General features: G+C 33.0%; 2 protein-coding genes across 4 annotated transcripts; one reads left to right on the top strand and one right to left on the bottom strand.

Moving 5' to 3' along the window:
- Positions 1-2888: 2888 nt before the first annotated feature.
- LOC108763734 (endoplasmic reticulum metallopeptidase 1) lies at positions 2889-7604 on the bottom strand. The gene is made up of 14 exons (XM_018511591.1): positions 7326-7604; positions 6455-7007; positions 6249-6376; positions 6025-6156; positions 5827-5947; positions 5439-5744; positions 5095-5324; positions 4741-4921; positions 4423-4607; positions 4159-4314; positions 3853-4058; positions 3669-3781; positions 3402-3577; positions 2889-3163 (listed from the first exon to the last, which is right to left on the bottom strand). Exons 1-14 carry the CDS (start codon positions 7326-7328, stop codon positions 2999-3001), a joined length of 2655 nt encoding a protein of 884 aa, XP_018367093.1. The 5' UTR covers positions 7329-7604; the 3' UTR covers positions 2889-2998.
- Positions 7605-10643: 3039 nt separating this feature from the next.
- Ttc1 (Tetratricopeptide repeat domain 1) lies at positions 10644-12941 on the top strand. Of its 3 annotated transcripts, none has more exons than XM_018511563.1 (5): positions 10644-10830; positions 10917-11178; positions 11750-11926; positions 12009-12194; positions 12622-12941. In XM_018511563.1, the coding sequence occupies exons 2-5, from the start codon at positions 10918-10920 to the stop codon at positions 12799-12801; spliced, it is 804 nt and encodes a 267-aa protein (XP_018367065.1). In that variant the 5' UTR covers positions 10644-10830; position 10917; the 3' UTR covers positions 12802-12941. The 3 variants fall into 3 exon arrangements, with proteins under 3 accessions (XP_018367065.1, XP_018367064.1, XP_018367066.1); XM_018511564.1 differs by having other exon boundaries at positions 10741-10764; XM_018511562.1 differs by having other exon boundaries at positions 10644-11178.
- The last annotated feature ends 1310 nt before the right edge of the window (positions 12942-14251 follow it).

Genomic DNA, 14251 nt, shown 5'->3' with positions numbered 1-14251 from the left:
TGTACACTTGTCACGCAATGGATGGATCCTTTTCCTTTGGCCGGTACTTGGCGTAAAACGAAGTTATCAAAGTACAGATACTCCGTATGATTTAGGATGATGACGTAAAAAGATACGTCTTTCCACATTTAGAAAATGATTGCACTTGTTAATCTAGAATTCTCGTTTTCATCGTAATAGCAAAGATTAAGGTAAAGAACTTCGTTTTACTCCTAACAACAAAATAAAGATCCTGTTAACAAGTCTACATTTCTCGCGTTATAATAATACGCTTTAATAATATCCAGGTGATTGCCTAAGAAATTATTTTACGGAACACATAAAACTATCTTCGTAAAGATAAGATGTAATAACGTGGAAATTAAAAAAAAACACAAAACGACTTAGTGATCCGGTTATTCTCAGGCCATAATAAATGACATGAGAGATGCTAAAAATTGTCAAATATCGCTTAACTATAACTTTGTGTATAAGAATTAAGTATTACTTATTAATAGAATTGCGATCGTAAATTGTGCAATTGAGATTAACGTTATTATTGGTTAACGTTTGCTTTGTGCTGCAAGTTAATTAATGAACAAATTAATGAACAATTAGATAAAACAGTCACAGTCTAGTACAGATATATATAATTCATTAGATATTATAAACATAAAAACGTAACAAAAGAAACAACTTGAATCGCATACAAAAATATATATTACATAAACGTTTTTCAATACGCTTTATATTAAAAATGTTTAATCCTTCGATAAAATTGTATATTTTGCTACTGCCTCTTTCCACTATATATTATACATAGAAAACTATTATTTTTTTTTATGATTAATTTTTTTTATATTTGTTTGTGTTATTTAATACTAACATTTTTATACAACTTCCTACCCAAGAAAGATTTTAGTGAAGTCACGGAATTTAGCTATACTCATATACTATTTTGTCAAGCATTAGTAAAGTGAACAATTCGGTGAGTTACGTGAAGTAGGCGTTTATTAAACTCAGCGATATGTCTATACTCGTAGAAAAAAATTTCATTACGCGCGTAAACGGTATTTCCTATTATTTTAAATTGTTAAATAGATACTATGTGATCTGTTATGTATTTAGTTCGAGATAAAACTTTTGTGTCCACTAAATGACAAAGGTGCTCAGTTGTACGTTGAGAAAAGTTGATATTAATTGAGAATATTTTGAAAGAGATGTGGAGAAGAACTATCTTTCAAAATCACATTAGAAGAATTAGGATAACAATTATTCTTAATGTATGACAAAGGTTTTCATTCAAAATATTGTTAGTGCCTTATTGCGAAACATTTTCATCGAGGAAAAACATGTACAGAGAAATGGAAAAGTTAATTAAAGACAAGTTTGATACCTTTACTACAGTAAAAAGATAGTAAAAAAAAAAAGATCCTAAGAGCTACTAAAAATTATTAATTCATATCAGGAATATTTATGTCAAGTCTCAACTTGTTTGATATGCTATTAAATATAGATTATTTTTTTACTTCGAACTAAAAAAAACAGGAATGATTCATAGATTGTGCAAGAATACAAATAGTGAGCTCCCCTACAAAATGTTAATATGATCAAGACTTTTCAAATTCATTGGCATGTAAGGTGTAAATAAAATATTCAAACTAAAAAATAGAATGCAACATATTAGGCATATTCTGCATACATGTGTGCGTATGTATCTGCGTATATTTAAAATGTATTCTATTGTATTACCCGAAATATAAAATTTCTTTGAAACGCATATTTGATTATCTTGTATCTCGAGCAACTTTTATTCATCGTGATATTTAAACTATCACGACGTAAATATAAAGTACTATTATATACTATGTACGTGCTGTCACTTAGACTGTCTATTATTATGGCCATGTTCCGATATACACTGCCAGTACTGAAAAACTAACTATAGTACACATAACTATAGAATATGTAACGTGCACTATAGATTTTCAGTACTGATAGTGTATATCGAAACATTGGCTATGAAAAGATTTTGGCGTGGATAACAGCATTAAATCTGTATTTTATACCAAACAGTAGATAGGCGACCAAATAGTGAATTTTTTGCATTCATGCAAGCTCTAAAATATTAAAGCACGTATTATAGTCTACAAACGTCTTAGACAGCACTTGCGTCATTTTTATAAAATGTGTTCAATAATACACACTAATGTGTGCGCGCTAATTATGCGATTATTCATCTAGTTATCTCGCGTGAGATGATAATTTGAACTAGTACTGATATTTTGATCAGTAAATTTGAAGCGTACTAAGAGAGCGTACGTCATGAAATCACAGAGTTTCTATATATCATAATAAAATTCGAGTTTTTAAATTTTAATAAAATTTCTCCTTTATCGGGCGATTTGTTTTCTTTGTGAAAATTATCAAATCGAAAGATAACGCATGGAATCAGTCTAAAGCTTATGATATGCAATATTATCGTATGCATCTACGAAAAATAATCGTAGTTATCACCTTTGAGAAAGCGTCCAGGTAATATATTTTAATATATTATTTCTCTCTCTCTCTCTCTCTCTCTCTCTCTATATATATATATATATACTATACATATGATCTTTTTATTAGGATTTAGATCCGAATCAACGTCTTAGACTAGTTCGAAATCGTCTCTATTAATGATAATATATGCAAGTAAAAAATTCATATATAAACTCAGAATGGTAACGTTTTTATCCGTTCCATTCTCTATCGCATTTAACGTTTGTCGATATTCAAGTCGTAATATCTTAGGAAGTATTTAAAGGCTAAATCTAAGTATTTTTAAACGATATTACATCGTTATGGCATTAAATGATATTACATGGCATTAGGTTTCATATCTCATCGTACGCCAAAAGCATAGTACCATTTTAATGGGCTACTTCGTTAATTCGCGAGAGACGATTCGCTATAGGACAATATTGCTTTGTTTTAGTCACGTTTACCGCATCAATTGTCCTCTCAGTTGTTTTACATCTTACAATTCCCATGATTTATACGATGCCGTCCAGGGAGCGATGACAGTCCACGACGGAAACTGTGCCAGAAATTTTTTAAATCTCAAAGATTTTTGGTGTTCGCCATATAAGAAGTGTCCGGCTAATGCGATGGATAAGCACGGTCCTTTCTGTTCTGTAGATACCTGAATACAAAATTTTGTAATTTTTTGCGAGAGTAAAGCGCATATCTGATTAAAGATTGAAATTGAGATTGAGATTGAAATTAATCAATTAAAAACAAAATTATATCAAGCTTTAATAAACTTTGCCCGATGATTGATCAAATTGAATCTCATTATCAATCTCAATTTCCATCTCTAATCTGATATGGGCATAACGCGATATAACAAAGGAAAACACATATTTGTCTTGCAAACTTACATTCAGTTCAATAGAAAATTTAAATGGCACGCAGTCTGAGGCACATGCGTAATAAATAAAATAAGTCTCTCTGTTGTTCCACTTTGGACCTTGCAATGGTTTCCCGTCAAGTATAGACCATTTTTCTAGATGAACACCTTTGTATGGAGACAAAATTATACCTATGTGGTCAGGACCTAAGCAATTCAGAAGATATTTAATTTTTTTTAATTTTATCAAAAGACATACATGTGAAATTTAAATTACTTAAATTTTTGAATATCTTACCTGTAACGTTAAAGGTAAAATTAACAACATGCTGTTTCGTAGTCTTCGAAATTACCTCGAGATTTGTAGGAATACTTATGAGCGGAGCGGGTCCCGGAATCCAGGTAGTTTTCCTATAAAATAGCCCTCTCAATTCGTGTCAAGTTTTATATTCGAATAATGTACTACTAATTCCGATATATACCACAAGAAAGTTGTGACCGGCATTAAATATGGAAAACCGCAATATAATTCCTTCTCGCAATCCTTGACTGTTGGCGTCGCAGCAGCTATTTCAGGTACTATCGATTCTATACTGTGAGGACTATTCATATCTAAATCCACTAACCAGTATCCCGTACCAAAATACCTATCACTACCATCTACATTGTAATACTGACGTTGACTATGCTGTAAATCGAAGATACAATGAATAATATATATATATATACAATGAACTTATACTATTTCTATCAAACAAGAATTTTCAGGAATGTTAAGATAATTGTACCGCAATCATAAATCGTTGTGGAGCAGGCGACAACGGATCACCACTGTAAGGGAATCCAAGTGGTGTTAGAATTAACACAGCAATAGCAATTAAGAAAATTCCAACAATCACACTTATAATTCGTTCTGCATTCTTTATTAGAAGCACTATTGGCAACTGAAAAATATTGTGAGTTATTATATTTTACACAGATTAAGAGATGATTATACAAATTAAAGATACAAAATTACTGTGCGAATAAAATTAAAGCTATTAATATTTTACCGTGAAGCATAATAGTTGGCAGAATAATATTGACAGCATGTTAGCTATTACAACTTCAGAATTAATACTGCCACCGGACCGTCCCATTATTGGGATGAAGAGATAGAGAGCACCGAGCGCTAAATAAAATGACTGTATATAAGATAAACTTAACGATCCCAATTGGTAACAAAGCCATTTCCAGTCTACAAAATTCATAAAAGTACATTCAATCAAATATTAGAATACTTTTAAAATAATTGACACAGAAGATTAACATGTAAAAAATGTTAGTATGTAAAAAAAAGATTTATACAAATGAGTTTCGAGTGTCCTCACCTCTCCATTTGCTGAAGAAATTGTGTCGCGCAATATTTCCAAGTGATGGGAATAAAACCCAGTGAAGCGGTATGAAGCCCGATCGTATTCCAAATAAAACGCATATGAAGAGAATCAACATCCATATAAGGGAATACGCGTCATAGTACATATGATACAAAATCCATGCAGAACCAACTTCCTACAATCATGGATTAGTTGTATGTGCTGCAATAAATCTTCAAGCAAACTTTGCTTGAATCTAATTTTATCGATAATATTTGACATTCAACAGACACGTAATTAAAAATCGAGATATATATATATATATATATAATATATATTGCAGCATAACTTATTTCTATTATTACTTACTTTTTTCTGCCTCCATCCGATCTGCAGGAATATGATCATCGATATAAAAACAGTTGGACAAACATACAAGAAAAACAGCCACGCCGGTCTTGCGTACCAGCTCATCACTTTTCCCAGCTTGGTCAGGATCAGGCCGATTAATGTACAAGAAAACATAGATGCCAACCACGAAGCCATGATCACTCCAACGCACATCAGCACATATCTCATGTATATCCATTTTTTAATATCTGTATCCGATAACGCAGAATTCGATTGTATTACTCAGATTTGTTCGAGAAAACGAGAACCGATTTGAGGTCTACTGGCGCAGCCGGATCTAAATAATAATTATATATTCTTACTTCTACGTGCACTCTGCATATTCAAATGGATAGAGTACCCAGCTATAATCATACTGGCGATATTAACTGTACTGGCAATGTACTGTGGCCATCTAATAACGAATGCGCCCAAGAAGTCGAAGAACACGAGATTACCCCGTGTCTCTTGCACATCCATGTCCGATAAATAATCTCCGAATATTATTCCTTGCGTCAATGCAAGAATATTATCGCCGGTTCGTTGTAAGGCTCCCAGCGGTATTTGATCAACATTATCAAATCTAGAATGGTATACATAGCCATTTTTTGACCATGCAAAGTCCAGTCCTGTATAAAAATTTTAAATATACTAGTAAAGATTTTTTCTAGCAATAAATTATCAGTCGTGTTATAATCGAATCTTTTTTACCTGAAACTTTTCCAAAGTCTCTAAATATCCGAAAGTCTGTATCACCAGGTACTATACCACTCTCAAATATTTCCTGAGCTAACGATGATGCATAAGGATATGGTACGGATTTGGCGTAAACCTGACAAATGTGCCATAATAAAAAAATTAAGTTTAATGCTAACAAATAGCAGAGAAAATAATAATGAGATAATGTACCTCAAGAATCCAAGGATTGTGAGGTCCAGCTTGAAACAATAATTCACGACCACCAGCGCCACATGCCTCCAAATTTATGAATGTTCGTACATCCTTTGCCCAAGGGTGCTGCGTTATGAAGCCATGAGATGCCTACAAATACATCGTGTGCAAGATCGTGTTATCACGGCTTTAGAACTAATCAATAATCAGAACTCATCAAGATTAGATATTAAATTATATACCTGCAATAAATTTTCCTCTGCCCCATTGAATAAAAATATAATGCTGTGCTTCAATATTCTCGGGCTTTGAGTTATTATCCGTAAAGTTTCTAGCATTACAGCACAACCAGCGGCGTCGTCAGAACCACCTATTTTTTTACATAAATAACAATTACTCGTGCAGATGAGAGGACACGTCGCCTATTGTGCATGGAGACGCTCGTTACCTGGGCTTTCTAAAAACGTATCAAAATGACAATTAAGCAGCAAGCTATGCATTGTAGGCCTGTGAGGTCCGACTTTGACAATAACGTTTTGTACATTTCTGTAGACATTAGTCATGCCATCGAGAAACTTAAGTGGAAACGCGCTGCTGTGCTTTGTAATGTTAAGGAGGATCCTGTGATTCTCGTGCGCCGTTCTCATCACATTATTGATCGTTGTCGTTAGATATTTTACAGCTAGGATTTCGTTCTCATAACTGCCGGCGATACGAGGTCCAATCGACGTAAGGTTCACGATATGATAACGAGCTCGCTCGGCAACGAATTTTCCAGGATGTAATCCTTCCGTGTCAATGGTAATTGGATCGGGCAAATTCCTCTCTAAGACGATTATAATGAAGGACATGAAGAGAAAGTACGTAAGAACGAAGAGGAGGTGCTGGGTATCATTTGGCAGTATATCTTGTTTCCTCGAAGCAATTCTATTCTCGTAAGGTAACTCAGTCGATGTTCTCTTCGACGTGTGCTGTCTGAGTCTCACTCCGTCTCTCTGAAACTGAAATATGATAATCACACTTTGTTTGTATATACACCTATTTGCATAACAGACGCACGGCGTGTTCCATGAATTTTCTTCAACAAATAAGAGGAGAAAGGGAGAAAAAAAAGAAGGAAAATATAACTATTAAGCCTTATGTCCACGATGCTAGGCTCCGAGATCTTGGACGGAGAAAAATTAACAAATCACATTTAAACATTTTGAGCAATTGGGTCATTTGACCTATGAGAGATTGTTCAATTCACACCCCGTCTCGGAGATCTCGGAACGATTTCTAGCCTTTTAGCATCGCGGACACCAGGATTTTAGACTCACCATTTTAGCGAAGACTCTAATAACAGAAAAGGCACTTTATGCCGCCTGACTCCACGAGCGGGCTACTGCGTAAACGGAAACTCCACCGCGTTGCGTTCACTCGGTCTCGATCTTGCTCGCCGCATCGAAAAACGTACAGCACGCGTCGCACCACATCGGGCACTGCACCGACCAGCACTGACTGCACAGTGCACACATATAGGACGCAGTCGCCTTCGTGACAAATCGTGACTTCGCGCCTCTCATTCGCGCCACAGAAACAGAGCGACGCGACGCGACGTGGCCCGTACAATACGTCATATATCCCCTCCCTTTCACTCTATCCTCCCCTCTCTCTCTCTCTCTCTCTCTCTCTCTCTCTTTCTCTGTCTTATCTTTTATCAGCTTATTTTATTAATTTTTGTATCATCATTCTTTTATTTTCTCTGTACTTTTTGTATTGTCATTTTTCACTACAGCATGCATGTGTGAAACAACACTAAAAAAAAATACTTTTTTTTCCTTAGAGGACAGACCTGTAAATAAACAAACCAAATTCCATTCTACTCTGTTCTCTTCCCTCCATCATCGATCTCTTTCCCTCTCTCTTTTATGCTCCTAATTCACACCAATTGCAATCGCGCCTTCAACGTCGCGCCGGCGATCGATCAATCATTCTTCATCGCGCTGAAATATTTACTTGCGGGAATAACTCGTACGTTGTATCGCTGTGACGAATTCGCCCTGTGGATGTTTATCAAAAGTGCATCTTCTATTCTTTTATCTTTTTCCCGCGCAATTTTATTAAGTGGTTTATCAGCATATATTTATGCTGTAGCCTTGCTCAGAAATAAATACTTCGACCGATATCACATCATATTACTCGTACTAATCAGTTTCATTTATACGATTATGACATGCATACAGCACTAACTTACGAAGCTCGTTTCAAATTGAGAGCGATAATTCCTGCCTACACTTGAGATTTTTTATCCCGCCAATCGGAAAAACAATTACACGCAATCGTCGAACGCGTGCATGATGAATGTTCATTCTTGATAGTGATATCTATTCTCGCGTTTAAAATTCTGATTAGTATTACTCAGGAACAAGTTATAAAGTCAAAGAGGAAAAAATATGCAACTGTAATGGGCCTTCTACAATAAACCATTTATAATCATAAATCAGAAGTCAAAAGTTAAAAACTGACGACTGTGATTGGTCAATTTTTAGTTTCTGACTTCTGATTTATGACTAATGGCTTATTGTAGAAGACCCATAAAATAAAATTTTAGATCTGTTGACTATTAACGTAGTAAATATAGGTCAATCAATTTAGGACCTTATTATTATCTATAATAATTATATATATTCTTTAAAACGTATAATATATACTATATAATGATATAGTTAAGATGTAGAACAAGAGATAAGAAATAATCTGGAATTAAAATGAAGATAAGTGAGATAACTCATTGTCAGAGAAAACTCTTATTTCTAAATTCTACAGAACTACCAAATTATATAGTCGATACCGTCAGATCTATAATCTAAACTCCTTCAATGTTATGAAAAGTACCTGTTTTTTGAAAGCTGCATTCATAATTTTGCATTTAAAAGAAAATACACATTAATAATTAATAATTAATAGACGTTATAGAAAAAAAAAGAAAAAAAATGGAATTAATGAATAAAAAGCAGCTAGTAATTTAAATAAAAAACAAATGTATTAGCAATTACACGTTATCATGATTATGAACTTTGTATTAGCAATTATATGTCCATCATAATCCATTATGGATTTTTTAAAATTTGTTTAATGTTTAAAATTTTAGAAAAAAGAAATAATATTGACATTTAAAGACAAAAAAGATTTTAATTTATAAAAACCAACTTTGCAAGTTAAAATAATGTTTTACGAAATATCCCAGCAAACGAAAATGGATTGAAATGGATTTGAAATTTTTAATCCATTCGAATCCGTATTTTAAATCCATAAAAATGAATAGATTTCGTATAAAATATTTTTATACATGTAAAAGTTTAAATAAATTAAAGAGTATAGTAATTAAATGAAATTCTATAGTTATTATTTTAAAACTTTTATACAAAAAATATACGTTGGCTGTATAATAAAGGAAACGTATTAATATAAAATAAACATAAAGCAATTAATATTTATTAATTAAAAATAAGGAATTTACACATGTAATGTTTGTACATATTTACGTAGTTGTTTGGACTAAATTCAATAAAAACTCAGTGCGCTAATTCTTTTAAATCATCATAGCATTTTCAGAAGCATATAAATAATATTGTCAAATTCTTGTGCTCATTGTCGAGTTAATTTCAACGCTTATTTCGGTCAGCAGCTATTATGTTCAAAACACGTTTATTCTCGGTACCGACGCGGTTAGAATTCGAGACAGTATCTACCTATCAGCTGTTTATTTCGCATCACATATATGTATACATTCTCAATCTTTCTTTCTTTTCTCGCGAAGCGACGATTGTCTCTCGGTACCTGTGTATATCTATCGCTTAACGACCAAGTTCAGTTGTTCTCGAATAAAGCTCAGAAGCATATCTCATTTATATCGCTCTCAGTTTCTATTCTTTCCAACACCTTCTGACTCCTCGTGATTGTTCGTTTATAATTCCGACACCACCAGCGGACTAGATTCAACTGGATTGAAAAAAATTGCATTTTCTATTCAGAATTTTAAATTAAACAGTATTCACGATGCACACAAAATATTATAAAATATTATTTTTAGATTGAAAAGTATATATAGAAATATATTCCATGTCATTCCTATAAATGAATAAAAATGCATTCAAGATTGAAAAGAAATAGACATTTGTTTTATGCAATTCCTATAAATGAATAAAAATGCATTCAGGATTGAAAAGGATTCATTTTAACATTCATGAATCCATATTTCTGAAAATCTGAATCCATTTTAATCCATTTCAATCCATTCTCGTTTGCTGGAATAGTTACAATTAATAATTAACTCGTTTGAAATTAATTAAATTAAGTTAAAAGTTATTAATTTGTTGATTTATTTTTTACTTAAATAATTACCTATTAATTGTTTAATAGTAATTGTACTAATTATAATAAACTAATTATTATTCAATCTTGATCTTATTTCAGGCTTTTGTGATTATTTATACACTTATCGTATCGTATACTTAAAATGAAATAGATATACATATTCATTATTTGATAAAAGCGAAATATAAAGGTTAAATGTAGTCGAGCGCAGCGATAGGTCCAGGGTCCAGATAGATCTGCCGTTTCAAGTGCAGAAAGTGCAGCTTAGTGCAACTATGAAAAACGGAAAGCAGCTGAGCGAAGTTGGCTGGAAATCAAACGACAAGCGCGATCTATCATTCGTCACAAGAGACACTTCGGGCAAAGCAAACGTCAGAGTGCCGCGCGTGTGTAATGTGTGTATGCATCTTCTTTTTTATTTAAAGACCAATTTCAGGTTATTTTCGTCGCACAGCTGATTTGCGTGTACATATTCATTGATACCCTACACGTATTGACATATTCATTCTCATTTCCGTAAGATTTATTTCATTTAACGGTGGACACCATAGGATGGCGAGTTCGGATGACAAATCGCAGAGACTACAATCCAACGAAGAGGTCATAGAAGAACTCACCAGAGATCTAGAAAGTTCCTGCATCCGAGTGGACGATTCTTCCGATGCGAACGCGCGAGCGAAGGGCGATCCATGGGACGTCGTAGATAAGGAATGCAATGAGGATAATAATGATAATGCACAAAATAGAGAGGAGGATGTAGACGAAGAGCTCCTTAAGGATAGAGATCTGTTACTCACAGAAAGTGAGCAAGAAGTATGTCCATGATATTTTTAAAGACATCTCTCTTGCAATTCTTTGCTTTTTAGCAAGAGACAGTGTAATACAGTGATCATCTTCATTAGATACTTTTCATTTAGCGACACAAGTCGACACAAATATCATTTCATCTTGGCATTCTAATGAGTAACAAAGATAGATATTTGTCACCAAATGGAAAGCACCTTTGTTTAACTGATTTTTGTTCAACTCTCCAACGGCATACATGGGTCATTTATATTCATGCCACTTTAAACAGTTTTTATTTTTTATATACTTGCATGATATTTACAACTTCCAAACTTTTTTCCAATGTTTACATAGCAGAATGATGTAGTGAGACCTTAAAAAACATATTTGAATTTTTACAGAATTTTTCGAGCACTTTAAGAGCTTCAAAATCATGTCTGACACAAATGATTCATATGTGTTGTTCTAAGGTGCTGTTGTAGGGTTAACATTGACAAGTTATAAGGACGTAATGTGATCCACTGTGTTACATCTGTGTTTCTAGAAAGAGCCCTTTTAGTACTATTTTTTGTATGTTGCAATTCATCTACTTTTGCAGACATTGAAAAATGAAGCAGAGACTCTAAAACAGGCAGGCAACGAGCTTTTCAAAAATGGTGAATATGTACAGGCGATATCGCAGTATACACAAGGATTACAAACTTGTCCTTTAGCATATAGCAAAGAAAGATCTATATTGTATGCAAATAGAGCAGCAGCAAAAGCGAAATGTCAGGTGATTGTCAAAGATGCATTCATTGATTAATACTGTGTGTTTATGTACTTTGTAACTGTTATTAAAAAGTTATTGTTTTCAGACAGAGAAGGATTCGGCGATATCTGATTGTACCAAAGCCATTGAATTAAACTCAAATTATGTAAAGGCATATATAAGAAGAGCACAGTTGTATGAAGAGACGGAAAAATTGGATGAGGCATTAGAAGACTACAAGAAAGTATTAACATTTGATTCTAGTCACACAGAAGCTAATCATGCTGTCAGGGTAATGTATAATTATTATTTATTCAAAATATGAATTTTTTTTATAACGCGGCTTGTAATAAAGATCAATTTTTTAGGAAAAAACGTGTTTAAAGTGTTGGTACATTCAAGTAATAATTACAAAAAAAAAGAGTGACTGTGTATTTTATATATGATATATATAATAATTTTTTATTTATTTGTCTTTATTTTACAATAAATTAATTTTATTCCTTTATCTCTTAAAAAATGAGATAAGTAAATTTCTTTTCTCTAAAACTCAATTTTTACTTAAATTTTTTAAATAACAATGGTAAATATTATAGTGGATTACTTGTGAATATTAGAATTGTGCGTCAAAATCTAACAGTTTAAAAGTTAAGAATATATTTAAAAAGCAAAATTATATTTTTGTAATTTATTAATATTATAATTTCTTGTTTTTTCAGAGGTTACCTCCATTAATTGACGAAAGAAACGAGAAACTGAAGACAGAAATGTTGGGTAAACTGAAGGATCTAGGAAACATGGTTTTGAAACCTTTCGGCCTTTCTACGAATAACTTTGAATTGGAGAAGGATCCTAATAGTGGTGGTTATTCCGTAAAGTTTCATCAGAACCCCATGTAACAAGCTAGTTATATGTTTCTTATTCATAAAAAAAATTATATAAAATTTATCCTTTACCTGTAAGAAATTAAGATATATTTGTATATTCTGCACAAATCCTATTATGGATTTTATCCCTCACTCTATAATTAAATATAGACATTAATGAAGTATTGACAGGATAAAGTAAAAATGATTAAAATCGTGAAAATTTCATCAGATTTTACACAGAAAGTGCTATTTTGATCATTTTAAAATATATTTATATATCTTACATGAATCTTACTATGAATTTCATAGCTTTATAATTAAATATAGATATTGTTGGAATATCGACAGGATAAAATTATCCAAATCGTGAAAATCTGATTAGATTTTATACATAAAACCGTTTTGACAATTCGCCGCGCGAGGCGAGTTTCACTCAAAATATTTCTTTGTTCGAGTTAATCGAAGCACCAACAAGCAACATATATCGTAAGTCGCAATGTCGGATATCTCGCTATATTTGGCGCCAATGCTAGACCGGATATAGTCTATGGTTCAATAATACCGAGCTATATCGCCATCCCTGATAATTTTAGCCGCGGCTCTTTCACGAAGAGGTTGAACGACTTTGCAATCTCGGGGGCAATGAACGTCTTCGCGGTCAAAGATTATAAATTATTTATTAGTCGATATTAATTCAAAATTCAAAAGTGTGAATTACATAATTTAATAATGAAAATAAAAACATGCAATCGCTGTCTTTTCTTGCGGATGATAATCGCCGAAAAATGTCAATTATAAATAAAATATCAAATATATCAAATATATCAATCTAATAGCGAATTTGATAGAACGCACTCAGTGCGCACTAGTGCATATTAAAGCCGTCGTACACAAATTGATATAAAAATGTGTATTTAATATAAATATAAGAATGGATTAAATCATGAAATCCTCAATATATTTTATTATGTTGTTAAATAAAATCTATTTTATAATTCGAAATATTTGCATTTTACTTATACAAATTAAATTAGTGTATAACTATATTATGCACTAGTGCGTTTAATTCGTTATTAATTAGGAAAATTTAGTACGTTGAAATTATAGCAATTTTTTTATTCTATCGATATCTAAAAAATAGCATCGGTTCCATCTCTGCTCCCCCACTTCCTCCCCCACGTGAGTAAGTGCAATGAACGATCAGGAGGGTGCGGAGGGATTAACCGGTGACGTATCACGCGCAAGCGTCTCGACGTCACCGTCGACGGTGTATTATCGGGATGGACGAGGGGTTGAACGAAGGGGGAACGAAAGCGTGCGCGTAGGTGCGGATCGGAATCGGGGGCGCGATTCCCCGAATCTTCTTTCAGGCGCCAACGAATCGCGCTCAGATAATATGATATCGTCTCAATATGGATTAGCAATTGGAATTAAATTAAATTAATTAGCAAAATTCATTCAAGATTGCAATAACGTTTGT

This window comes from Trachymyrmex cornetzi, unplaced genomic scaffold (assembly GCF_001594075.2).
Source record: "Trachymyrmex cornetzi isolate Tcor2-1 unplaced genomic scaffold, Tcor1.1 scaffold380, whole genome shotgun sequence".
NCBI lineage: Eukaryota > Metazoa > Arthropoda > Insecta > Hymenoptera > Formicidae > Trachymyrmex > Trachymyrmex cornetzi.
Note: the sequence above shows the minus strand (reverse complement) of the source record. Positions and strands in the feature narration are given on the sequence as shown.

What these genes read in the sequence shown, in the direction of transcription:
- LOC108763734 (XM_018511591.1), bottom strand. An exon ending in ACAATCCTTGGATTCTTGAG is followed by an intron (nt 5,948 to 6,024) that starts GTACATTATCTC and finishes CACATTTGTCAG; the next exon opens with GTTTACGCCAAATCCGTACC. An exon ending in TATGCAGAGTGCACGTAGAA is followed by an intron (nt 5,325 to 5,438) that starts GTAAGAATATAT and finishes TATCGGATACAG; the next exon opens with ATATTAAAAAATGGATATAC.
- Ttc1 (XM_018511563.1), top strand. Translation starts at nt 10,918, where the DNA reads ATGGCGAGTTCGGATGACAAATCGCAGAGACTACAATCCAACGAAGAG. An exon ending in TCACAGAAAGTGAGCAAGAA is followed by an intron (nt 11,179 to 11,749) that starts GTATGTCCATGA and finishes CTACTTTTGCAG; the next exon opens with ACATTGAAAAATGAAGCAGA. An exon ending in CAGCAAAAGCGAAATGTCAG is followed by an intron (nt 11,927 to 12,008) that starts GTGATTGTCAAA and finishes TATTGTTTTCAG; the next exon opens with ACAGAGAAGGATTCGGCGAT.